This window comes from Triturus cristatus, chromosome 7 (assembly GCF_964204655.1).
Source record: "Triturus cristatus chromosome 7, aTriCri1.1, whole genome shotgun sequence".
In the NCBI taxonomy this organism is placed as follows: Eukaryota; Metazoa; Chordata; class Amphibia; order Caudata; family Salamandridae; genus Triturus; species Triturus cristatus.
The window spans coordinates 877,142,972-877,155,722 of record NC_140590.1 but is presented as its reverse complement, the minus strand read 5'-3'; the positions used below and the strand labels follow the sequence as shown (position 1 = coordinate 877,155,722).

At 43.4% G+C, this 12,751-nt stretch overlaps 1 protein-coding gene across 2 annotated transcripts in view; it reads right to left on the bottom strand.

The window, feature by feature from the left end:
• The window catches only part of GABRG2 (gamma-aminobutyric acid type A receptor subunit gamma2), a 510,299-nt gene extending 497,943 nt beyond the window's left edge, over positions 1–12,356 (bottom strand). For both annotated transcript variants that reach the window (XM_085617829.1, XM_085617830.1), the window contains exon 1: positions 11,871–12,356. In XM_085617829.1, the coding sequence (XP_085473955.1) occupies positions 11,871–11,968 (98 nt within the window). In that variant the 5' untranslated portion in view covers positions 11,969–12,356. The remainder of the gene's footprint in view (positions 1–11,870) is intronic.
• Positions 12,357–12,751: the final 395 nt, after the last annotated feature.

Genomic DNA, 12,751 nt, shown 5'->3' with positions numbered 1-12,751 from the left:
CTTTGTGACTCTTTGTTGTGTAGATGGTAGGTGCCTTTTCCATCAAATAGTACGCCGAGGTATCTATAGACCTCGACTTGTTCAAGTTCTATTTTTTCCATAAACCAACGGCTTTTGTATTTAAGCCTAGCATTTTTGGCAACCACCATAATTTTGGTTTTGGTCTTGTTTATAACCATCCCGTTCTCATTTGAATATATATAAGTTCTTCTAATTAACCGCTGTAAGCCCACTTTTGTGTGGCTCATCAAAATGACATCGTCCGCATACATCAGATTTGTGAGCCTCTTTTCTGCAAGTTTCGGGGGATATGCATTTTCTTTATCTAAAATTAGAGGTAGATCAGCAAGAAACAGATTAAAAAGAAGGGGAGCTAGCACACAGCCTTGCTTCAGGCCTTCATTTGCTGGGATCTCCCTCGATAGCGTACGACCATCACCCATCCTCACGCTCGCCCATGTCTCTGAATATAGAAGGCAGATTAACTTAAGGAGTGGAGTTGGAATTCCCATTTTTTCTAATTTTTTCCAAAGGAGTTTTCGGTTGACACAGTCAAACGCCGATTTAAAGTCTATAAAACAAAGGTACAAAGGTTTTTTTAACCGGAGCGACTTGTCAATTAAAAGTGCAAGAATCATTATGTTGGTAGTGGTACCTAATCCTTGGATAAAGCCTGTTTGGTTTATGGGCATTATTTTTTCTTCCATCTGCCATTCTGTTAGCTTCGTAAGTATTAATCTGGCAAAAAGCTTAGCGTCAGTATCTTGCAATGTAATCAGTCTGTAGTTTTCAGGCCGAGCCCAATCACCTTTTTTAAAAATGGGGCTTATTAGGGAGCCATGCCACGACTTAGGTACCGTTCCAGTCCGAGCAACTTCTAAATATAATTTTTCTAAGATGGGTGCCCATAATTCTGGTTTTTCTTTGAGCAGCGCAAACAGTAGCCCATTTGGGCCCGGAGCGCAGTTCTTCTGTTGTTTTATAAGTTTGATTATCACTTCTTTATCAATGTCTATGAATGAGTCTGTGTGACTACCTTGATAAAAAGTGGTGTTTACATTGACTGTTTTATGCCCCTGTTTCATTTCTATTGGGGTTGTATACGGAGTCTCTTGATTCAGGTGCCTCCTCAGGTACTTATCCCATTCTTGCTCAGACAGAGGTGATGAGACTGCTTGCTTATGGGGTCTTACAAGACCGTTGATTATAGTCCAGAAGTCCCTTGAGTTCTTTTGCTTACTGGCGTGAAATATTTTTGCCCAAATTATTTGTTCAGCTTTACTTTTCTCACCCCATATTAGTTTTTTCAAATTCTGATTTAATGACTTTAATTTTCCCATGTGTTCTGCATTTCTCCCTGTTTTGTTGGATCTTCGATGATCCTGTTTCGTTCTTTCTTTAGTGATCTTATTGTTAGCGGCATATTCAAAGTAACTTCGTTTTCCGTTTTATTTTCCGTCCTGTAATTTGTCCTATTTGGTCTTAATTGACCTTCTGTTTTAGTTAGGATGCCGATCAATTTTTCCCATTGCTCTATCGCTGTTTTTGATGTAGTGTCTTTCAAGGTTTTATCCAGGATCATTTCTAGTTGTTCTTTCATTTCATCTTTATTTTCCATGTTCCAGATCAATTTTTTATAATTAATAGTACCAATGTGCCCTTGAACGGTCCGGTAGGTCTTTTTCGTCGTTACTCCAATATCCATTAGAATTGACTGCTGGGCATGATCACTTTCGTTTACCTTTATTAATCGATATGAAATGATGTCTTGGAACATACAAAGTGATGTCATTGTATAGTCAAACCTGGAATTTCCCTTATGACCATAGTAGCTGTATTTAGGTGGAACATCTGGTTTTACTCTTCCGTTTAGTAGTCGAAGGCCCAAAGCTTCCGTGTACTTTAAGAAGGTCAGTCCTATTCGATTACAGTTGGAAAAGGTCGCCGTCCCTATATCCTGCTCAGGAATTAGCCGTTGTAGGTCTTGGATAAGCGTGGTCTCATCTCTTATATGAGAAGACATTAAATTGAGGTTAAAATCCCCGGTGACCAGAAAATCCGCTATTGGGTCATTCAACATTTTGTCAATTAGAACTGCATTCAGGGTTCCACATACTGTCTCTCTGCTCTTATTTGAGGGTAATATATAAACAGAGATCAGATATATAGTTCTAACGTTTTGAGTATTTGTTTTATAACTGAGTTTGACCATCAAAATAGTCGGGTCATCTGTCTCCACTTGTTCATGGTCATTGTGCAACGCATTAGAGATGAATATTGCCTGCCCAGCACTTACTCGCCCGAACCTATGCTCTTTCGTTCCATTCTTATAGTATCCAGCATAGCCATGTAGCATGAATGGCTTAAGTTACCATGTTTCCTGCAGTACTACTATTTCTGGATGTCCAGTTATTGAGTCTATACACGCATTGCATATTTTCCCCCTCAAACCATTAATGTTCCATGAACATATTTCTATTGTCTCTTTATCTTTAGTGGTAGGTCCTGTTGGAGTTGAAAGGCCATATCATTGTGTATGGTTACTATGGAGTGCCATATTAATCAATTTTTCTTTCATTTCTAGGTTTGTTTCTCCCTTACTTTGGAGATTTGGGCATACCTTTTTTTCCGGGGATCTACCTAGTGCGTTTTTTAATACTGACGTAAGCTTGGACCTTAGTATTTTTTGTTTTGGTAGATTGTCCACATCTATAAAGGGAGTGGGGTAGACCTCTGGGAGTTGTTTCGTTAGTATTATACCCCATGATTTAAATATTTGCTGCTCCTTCATTATCTGATCAACTAAAGATAATGTTGTTAATGAGATTAGAGTTGGAGTTTGAGTATTCAATTCATCCTCAATAAATTGTACCGAGATAATGTCTTCACTTACAATGTTATTCAGTGAGGGTATAGATTTAAAGAGTCGGAGTAGATTCCCTCGGCTGAGTATGTCTTGTTTACCTCTAGATTGGAATTCTGGTGTAAATATAAGTTTCTCAGCATTTTTAGGGATATGTTGACTAGTTTGGTCCTTTTGCTCTATTTGATTCGTTCGCAAGCTGATTGTTTTACTCCCATCCATGCTTTGAATATGCAGATTGACCCACTCATTAGGTATTTCAGGGCTATTTTCTGCCCTCCGTACTATGGGGGCCCTTTCTTTTTTTGAGTCTTCCTCGTAGCACAGCTTATGATGAGGGATCATTACATCCGTGATGACTCTTGTTTTAATTCCATTTCTTTTATCCGAATTATTAGTGAAAGGTTCATTTTCCTCCCTACTTTGATTAACCTCCCCGTTTGATATTGTTTGCAGATGTTTTTGTTTCCCATTCTGCTCTTGCATTTCCAATGTTACTTTGTCCTCCTCAACTGACGTATATACGCTTTTTTTCTTCAAGTTTTGTTGTTTCAAATTTTGTTATATTTTGGCCTTTTGATGATTTTATTTCAAAAATAGGGAAGGAATTGACCTTTTCTTTCATGTTAGTAATGTTTTCTGTAATAGGTAATGGTTCCTTCTCAACTTTATTGTTTGTATTACTCGGCTTTGTTTTCTCATTTTTTCGTGCTTTACGGAGTTTTTTCTTTTGACGTTTTGATATCTTCGTAAAACCATCTGAGTCAGTGTCACTCTGATTAGAGTCCATTTTATCCACTTTAATTGAAGTCTCGCACATATAATCATTGAGCATTAAGTCGTTAGCCTGCTGTGTCTGTAAGTTGGTTTTATCACAGGGCTGGTTTACTAGGTTATGTGAATCTTTGTCTATAAGGATATCAGATCCAAACTCAGCTGATATTTCTTGCGTTCCCTTGGTGTTTTCTGGGATTATTACCGGATTGACCATACTGGATCGAATCTCTCTTTTTGTATCTTCTATTATGGTGGTTAAAACTGCTGGTAGAGCTGATAACTTATCCATAATTGGAACATAGATAGAATCAGAAGTACTTGATTCATTTTCCCTTTGTGCCCTGATTATAAAATCATTTAATTGGGCCAGTTTGTTATCAATTCCCGCTACATTCGTAGCCATCATTTTTAGAAGATCAATCTGTATGTCCATTTTGTTCGATTGGTAATGAAGAGCTTCTAACGTAAGGGTCGATGTTTGGTAGAAAATATCCCAGGGTTTCACTATCTCCTGTTTGTTGAATCCCTGTAGTCCCTCTGTTTTTGCCCCTTGCATAGTGGTTTCTTTTTTCATTTCCTTAGGAGTGTTGGTGTAATTGTCACTCAGGTGATAGTCCCCATGGTGTTTAGGGAGTGTTTCAGTTCCTTCAGCAGTTAGAACCAAGTTTTTCTTTACGTCAACTTTCACTTCCAGGGGGATCCTTTGAATTGCGTGTTCAATCCTATCCTCACAGATTTCCTGGCTTCCTGCCGTGGATTGCGAGTAAGGTTTATTAAGTGGGCTAGCTTTCGAGTTAGGTGTTACAAGGAGATTGTTTTCCTTCTTCGGTGTTAGGCTACAATTTAACATCTCTTTTGGAGGTTCTTCCTGGAAGGTCCGTTGTAGCCGTTCACCAGTCTCTCCAGTATCTAGATTTGTTTTCTCAAAATTATTGTAGTTCCAATTTTGTTCTAGTAGCTCCACTTTTTCATTTTGTTTCGTGGTTTCCGTAGGGTTTAGAGAATCGATATTACTATTGGTAGGTTTCATAGGAGTCTGGAGTCTCTCAATATTAGTTTCAGAGCTCATTGTCCAAATACTTCCCGCAGGATCCTTCAAAAATTGAAATTTGTCCGGTATTTTGCCAGACTTCTCAAACATCCGCGCAATAGGGGATATAAGGGACTGGGACTGAGACTGACCGGATACGTTGGTTTTTAGATTTTTCAGGACAGTAGGTTGCTGCAACCTTTTAGCGCATTTTGATGTTGAACCCACAGTTCTTACTTGCCCTGATCTCATGGTGTTGACGTTAACGATGGGTGTGATGTAGTTGTAGGTTTAGTTTTAATTCCACAATTCTGACCGATGGTTAATGAAAGTGATATTCTTCAGATCTACAACTTTCTTTACCCGAAGGCCCCACTTTGTTCAGGCTCCGGCCCAGGCCTAATACTAAAAATGTCAATCTAACCGCCCAGCTCCCCGTATACTCCCAAGCCCGTCAGCGACTCCAGCTTCTAGAGAGAAAGGTTTGGCAAAGTTATATGTTTGAAATGTAATGACGACTCCACATCAGTGAGAGTTTTTGCCCGCTCCTTCGTCGAGAGGGATATTTCCGAATTCGGCTTCTGCTCCGGTCGCGCTCAGACAAGCGCTCAGGCAGGCTCGGGCAAGCGAGAAGGTAGTCACAGTAATCAAGGAATCAAATACATAGTAAAACAGCAAGGAATGGCGCGTCCTTCGCGTCCTCACACAGCCCAGCTCTGCTCAACTCCGGCAGTTTAGGCTACTTGCAACTCCCAAACTGTACTCCTAAATCCAGCCCCCCCTTGGTTTTTAAGTGGGGGTGGTGTCCAGTCACTGTCACTATCACTGACACTGTGCCATTGTGTCGAAAGACGCACACTCAGACCTACCCGGGTATCTCCGCTGGATTGCAGCAATGGTTTCCCCCTCGTCCTGCTACACCACTCACTGCCTCTCAACGCTCAATGCCCAAATGCCCAGAGCCTCGGCTGTGTAGGATTTCTTGGGAGTACACACCTGCTTTTCTTGTCCTCCCCAGCACGCGATGCAACCGAGCGACTCGCTCGGGCTCGGCTCAGGCACAGACAAGGCAAGGCAAGGCGGTCGGGCAGGCAGGCAGTAGGGACCCAGGCTTCTGCAGACACTGGCGATAGCTCTCGCGGCGATTTCCCTCAGTGGCTCAATGGCTCCACGGCTCCGCGGCTCTGCGGCTCTGCGGTGGCTCACGCAGCGAGGGCAGTCAACGGCTGTTTGTCCAGTAACCGCATCGACATCAGCAGCGGCGGCGGTTCGCTCGACCTATCCTGCCGTGGCGGTCTGGATTCTGACTCTGCTCTCTGCTCTCCAAAACTGTTGTTGCTCACTTGCTCCCTCTAGCGGCATCAACCGAGCACTGCATCACATAGGTGGGAGAGGGAGGCCGAAGCTTCCCACTATGTGTACGCTTGAGTCCAGATCTGGTTCTCTTTTCCCCCACTTTGAAGGGAAAAGAACTTGGAATGAGCGTCCACCCAGCATAAAAATACTATATGGTAGCAATTGTGTTGCCGGCGTTGCTTGGTGCGTACACATTTTAGTTATACAAAAGGCAAACCAAAACAAAACTCAAAGTAAAGCTAAATAACTACATCGAGGAGTTGTTGTCAGCACAGATTTACAACTTATTTACAAATACAACACTGCTGCTCGAGGGAAGAAACATTGCAGAGACAAAGGAAACCCAATGCCATCAGCTAAGCATGGAATCGCATTAAGGGGCCGATTACAATGTAGGGTGGAAAGTCTGCTCCCTACATTCAGAATCTCCTAGACTGTGTTGGAACCCTTCCAACCAACTTGGTCGGTTTACAATCAGACTGACTGACTACGATGTTCGCGGTCAGTTTGTAAACCGCATGGCCTTTCCGATTCGGTTCTGACTGGCTATAGAAGAATCCACGTCGGTTGGACCCGCTTCATACAGCTATATGGACTGAGTTTCTGACTGAGCGATTACGATGTTGGTTTCCAACAGCCTTTCCGAGTCTGTCTGTCTGACACAAAAAGGCTGTCAGAAAGTGATTTTTGGGGCCCTTAGCTGGGCCCCCTTCATCCTACGACCTCCAGATGGGGGCCGAGGGGATACCTAAGGGACCCCCTGTAACACCCTGCACCATGGGGTGCCTGCAACAGGGTGCAGAGTTTTCCATACACCTCACTTTTGCCCATAGCAGCCTGTGTTGTGGGGTGGAATTTGGGCTCCCATAGGAGTCAATGGGAATCCAACCAAACAGTCTTCGGTTGCATCGTAATTGGTCGGGAGGAACCGCTGACCGTGAATCAGTCAGTTCCGATTCCGAGTTGGTGTCGGGAAGAGGAAACTCTGACTGACATTGTAATTAGGCCCTAAGCACGTGCAAAATAAAAAAAGCATTGTTAGCGCTGTGCTGCGAAAACAAAAGAATTATTTTTAACACACGCTACTGGTTATAAAATATTCATGCGTAGCACTTTGCTGCTGCCCAAACCATCAAGCGCGGCATCCATGAAGCGGGTGCTGTGCTGATACACAAGCGGAGGGAAAGCAAAAAAAAAAAGAGTGCGCAGGAAGGAACATAAATAAAAAAGAGTAAAACCACACGCAACTGGGGCAGTCACCTGGGAGGGTCCAAAACACCAAAAGATGGGACTGTGAAAGCATACTGACCAAACAAAAGTAGGCATTTATGAAGGGCACGAATAGGTATGAATGGAAAAGATGTGAGGTGCTTCAAGTCCACAGTCTAGATGCAGCATGCCTCACAGAGCAGCACATGCGTGGCCGAGGCTCAATATAATAACAAATGTGATTGCAAAAGCGTGGAGAACGCCAAGAGTGCTAGGGTAATTTCTTTTGTGTTTTTCAAGAACAAACTTCCACTTAGCGAGTTTGTTTTTGAAAAACATGAAAGGGGTCACCTGACATATGATGGATGTTCATCACAATTCTGTGCCTTCAGAAGAGCTGACATGATTGCAGCTGCTCTGAAAGTACAGAGAACTCTAATTATAAATTAGGTCTGTGGCCTTCAAAAATATCTTCTTTCCACAGGTTTCCTACAATATTTTCCTAACCCATAGAAAACTATTACAATAAACTTCCCCGCACGAAAATGTTCCCATATTCTGTACTGTGCAGCACTTCTCGGCCATTTATGCAGAACACTTTTTTTGCTTTCAAAGGTTTGTGTGCTTCATAACCCCTGGAATTATAGAGAATTTTTTCATATAGAGGGTGCCCACAATAAAATAGTGTGTTCCTCTTATTCCATCATAACTACAATTTATAATGTATGGATGAGGGTGGTAACCATTGAAAGGAAAATACAAATTTTTGGGCGAAGAGGATGGACTGATACACTGAAAGAGATCATCTAAAAGTGGTATTTGCTGCAAAATAATATGGCTAGAGACCATTTTGATGAAAGTCCAGGGTGTATATCCTGTTGTCAGGCTGCTCAATACATTCATATTCTATACAGAAACGGGATACATTTAAGATACTCGCTCAAAACCCCAAACTTTTCTGAAGCATAAGCACCATTTAGTTGGAAAATCTCAATCATACATAACTTCCATGAAGGTCTGTTCACTCTAAGGGTAACAAGGATGTATTTAGAGTGTGGCAGGCCAGACCAGCAACCATCAACCCAACTGGATTCTGAGGGGCACAGACTACATCATACACTGCACTCCCTTCACATTGACGTGAAACCCACCATCTCAAAAGTGTTTTCACTAAAGCATTTTCAGTAAAAACAATCATTGCAGCCTACAACACACCACAATACCAGCCGCCATTTTTCATATTATGCAAAGACAACTACCAATTTTTGCCAGCATATGGTGATGCATTGATTGTCTTTCTTCACCAGAGCAGCAGCGAAAATGATGGGTTGCTCAGTATTCGAAGCTCCTTCCTAGTTAGGGTGGGCCTTCTGATGCCCTGTCAACCATGGACCAGTGCTAAAGAGAGTGACTCCAATGGTGCATCCTGCTGCGACTACCCCATCCGACAGAGTTAGCATGACCGTGTCCATATTTTAGCATTCTTTAGTGTTCTGAAGAGGCCATAAAGTAGGCTGAGTGTTCAACAAATGAACTTAAATAGATAATAAATCTAATTTAAATTTACAACCTTTAACAGCATTCATGAGCAGCAGAAACCCGCCATCTGAGGCCTTCCCAGAAGCACCCCACACAACTAAGACCTGCACACAAACCTCCCCACCAAACTACCCCGAAAGCTCATATGCCCCAACTGTGTGCTACATGCCGTGACTCCGCGCCTCCGCGCCCCTGTGCAAACATTACATCTTCAATTGCATTTTGGTTAGTTGTACATCCTACATTGACCACTGGATTTGGTTAAACTAAACATCTTGCTTTGAGAAATGCTTTAAAGTATTTTGTACATTGCAATAAGAACACCGCTCCTAAATGTCCAACATCATTTCACACCTGGGTAAAATGCATATCTTGCACTGATTTCTGCACTTGTGATACACGGTGAAGATCCTTCAATCCTGCCAGACAAACAGACATCAGTGGTCTCACTTCCAAAACCAGCAGGCAATCCGCTAGCCCACGTGCAACTGTTATGTTATGGAATAGATCTCCTTGCTACCAAAGACTGGAAATAGACCTGTTAAAGTTCAGAAAGGCACCCTGATTCGCTCTGTCTGGACTAGTTCGGGAGTTAGCCCCTGCATAAGTTTCATATGCTGTCCGTGTCCATATTTTAGCATTCCTTAGTGTTCTGAACAGGCCAAATTGCAGACCAGATAAACTTAAATAAATAAAAATACAATTTAAATGTACGACCTTAAATAGCTAATTGTATTCCTATTTCATTCATGAGCAGACTTTGACCAGGAAAACACATATGTATCCATGTATTTATGTATGTGTGCATTTGTTTGTGTGTTAAGTTATTTACTTCAGGAGTTCGGTATAGCTCTGACCACTTGAGAGAGAGAGAGTGATTTTAACTGAACATTTCTATATGTTTAAACGCACACAGTAAATCTCATTGTTTCACTGGAAACCTCCGAACTGGCCAGAAAGTTTTCTGCATTGACTTCTCCGTGAATTGAAACTACATGATTTAAACTTTAAAAAAAGTAAGCTTAGATTAGCATTCATCCCTTCTGCCTTAAACACAGAGAACTCCATCTATTTGTGGTGGGTTCCTGTCTGCGGCAAAGAAGAAGGATGCTTCTGTCACCCTATTATAGTGTTGTTTACAGAGAAGTCCATGTGTCAGGGTGATTAACACTCAGCGGGCACTTCATTCTGAAGCGGCGCTGGCAGTGTTTACTGCATTTCAAATGCAAATTCCTTTCAGGTTTTTTAGAAACAAAAGATACTTATTGACCCGGCAGCTTCCAGCACTGCAAACTGAAGGGGACGGGGGCTGCCATCTTGAATGGCTCTTTCATCGCACATGTCTGCGGTCTTGTTCCTGTGTGTGCTCGAAATTGTCAGCAAGATGTCTGCAATTTCAAAGTGAAACCAGGCCAGCGTGATTTTCAGAGAAGCTCTGTGTTGGTAATTTTACTGAACCACATATGTAAGGTGAAAAACGGACAATATAAATGCATTCCAATTCCTTGAATAAAGAATGGCAACTGAAGCATCTGTGGGCGTCCACCTCGTGAAGCCAACATGAATTTGGAAACATATGTGCATCACGTGGGCTACTCCATTATTAACAAGATGGTGCCTTATAAGGCACACGTTGTTGATAGTGCTGATGCGTGAATGGTGTAAGTCTCAAAAGAGGCCACGGGTCCACAAAACAAAATTTTCGAAAATCATTGGGGGGGGCGGGGGGGCGGGGGGGGCGTGGGGGCGTGGGGGGGGGGAGAAGAAACACCTTTGTCACAAATTCGCTCTTATTAAGCGCCATATCCCCTCTTCACATGCCTAACACAGAGATACTTCCAGACACTGTCTTAAAATATAACCTAATGATGAGTTGGGCCTCGGGGAACTACTCACTGACGTCACTGCATGTAAAATCACCTGTTCCCACTCAAGGAATTCCAGAAATGGTTGCAAAGAGCCTAGGGCCAGTACTGTGAAACCTGAGCGTCGGCCTTTCTTTCACTTGGGCAGACCCTGCTAGTGTGGTAGGGTGGTTTAGTCACTAGCTGATCTAATTGTATAGGTTGACCAAAATATCAATAATGTAGAGGTAAATCGAGCTTGTCTAGCTAGTTGCGTTAGAGACCACAGAGGTAGTGTATATTGGGACACAGTTGGCCTAGGCGAAAAGTGAGCAAACTCCATAGTTAGCATTGCATCACGTCCATACTCAGAACACTGTCAAGAGCCCATTCCACACACTGTGCTAAAATGTCAGTTTCAGCATAATTACTATCACTGCAGTGGGAGTATTCCTGCCTCTCCACTTGAGCACACAGCACATCGTGCAGGCAGGCTATGGACACAGTTAGGTGCCTCCCATCTTTGAACATTAAGGATGTGCTTGTTTACTATACATGCCAACAATGTTTGTATGTGTACATCGAAATTTGCTATAAGAGGAGCAAAGTTTATGTCCACAAACGCTCACACACAACCCCCACAGATACACGATTCAGTTGACACGCGCTGCACGCGGGCCGTGCCCTCAGTGGCCCTACAGAAACAAATACTATTCATCGACAGTCTGTGCACAGCTTTTACGGAAATGAAATCGCTGTTCTTGGTGCTGAAATCCTGAATTCCCCCGCCTCCCCCCTAAGATGACAATAATACCAATGCGCTGCCTATCCCACAGGAGTACCTATGCAGACAGGTTTTTGGGATGCAGGAGGGCGGTCGCAACATTTCCACAATGGAGTGGTGCGGTGAACGAAGCACACCACAAGACACAGCAGTGCCATTGCTGATGTTATCCCCTCCCTCCCCGACTCCCCGTGCTACGGGCAGTCACGGACCACATATCTGTACAGCCAACACAGCAGCACATCTGCAAGGGCCAGGCGATTGTACACAGCGCATCGTCTCCCCATTGCCCTGCTATATACATAGAAACCATTTGCCACATAACAGATCGCCACTGCCCAGATCCACACCCCTGCATGTCAACACAGCTGCTGATCACCCGTTTCCCCCCTTTTAAAAAAGCTGCAGACCCCCCGCCTCCGCCCTTCCCCCCACGAAAGCGACATTAGGATGCAAAGATGCTCTTACCAATGGACGAGGGAGAGGAGCAGCAGAGCCCGCAGGACCATCGTGCTGAAAAACGCCAGATCCGTCATAAGAGTGCTCCGTTTTGGAGGACTCCTCATCTTCCTCTCGGCCCCACACACACTTCCTCTTCCTCCTTTGTTGCCGGTGAAGCAGTCCCCCTCCCTCCCTCACTAGGTACAGCGGTTGTGATGCTGCTGCATGGTGCCTGGATTAATATTCAAGGGGCAGGCATCCGATCCTCGCAGGCGCCCCTCTCTCTAGATCAAGCGACGAGATGCTCAGGCTCAGCTCAGGCAAGGCACCGCCGCCGGACCACTCGAGGAGCATCCACGAGCGAGAGGAAAAAATGCAGGCAGGAGGAAAACACACACAGGAAAAATCTGCCAGGGAGAGAAACACGAGCTTCTGCCTGAATGCAGATTAACTGTGAGGTCAAAGTGGAGGGGATGCACGTTGCTCAGGCTCAGATTAAGACATGCGTGGTGTGTCAGCTCACCCTTTGATTAAAACATAGATCAGGCTGCATATTGGCGTGCCATTCGCCCAACTCCAACCAGGGGCTGGCAGCATTATTAGTGGCGAAGAGGCTGGATTTCGAAAAATAGGGGACTGCCTTGAAAATTGCATGTTTAGGAAGCTTTCATTTTGATGAGGAATCTGCACTTCAGTTTGACTGGAAAAAAAATAACATATGTAATTAATGCAAATATGTATGTGGGTGTACATTAATGCATGTGCATATATAAATAGTTGTGTGCAGTATACAAGGTAATATGTACATATAGAGGTGTAACTTTCTGTGTGTGTGTATATATATACATAGATATTTATATACACACATACATGTGTATTTAGAGACCTATCTAAATCTATTTAAATCG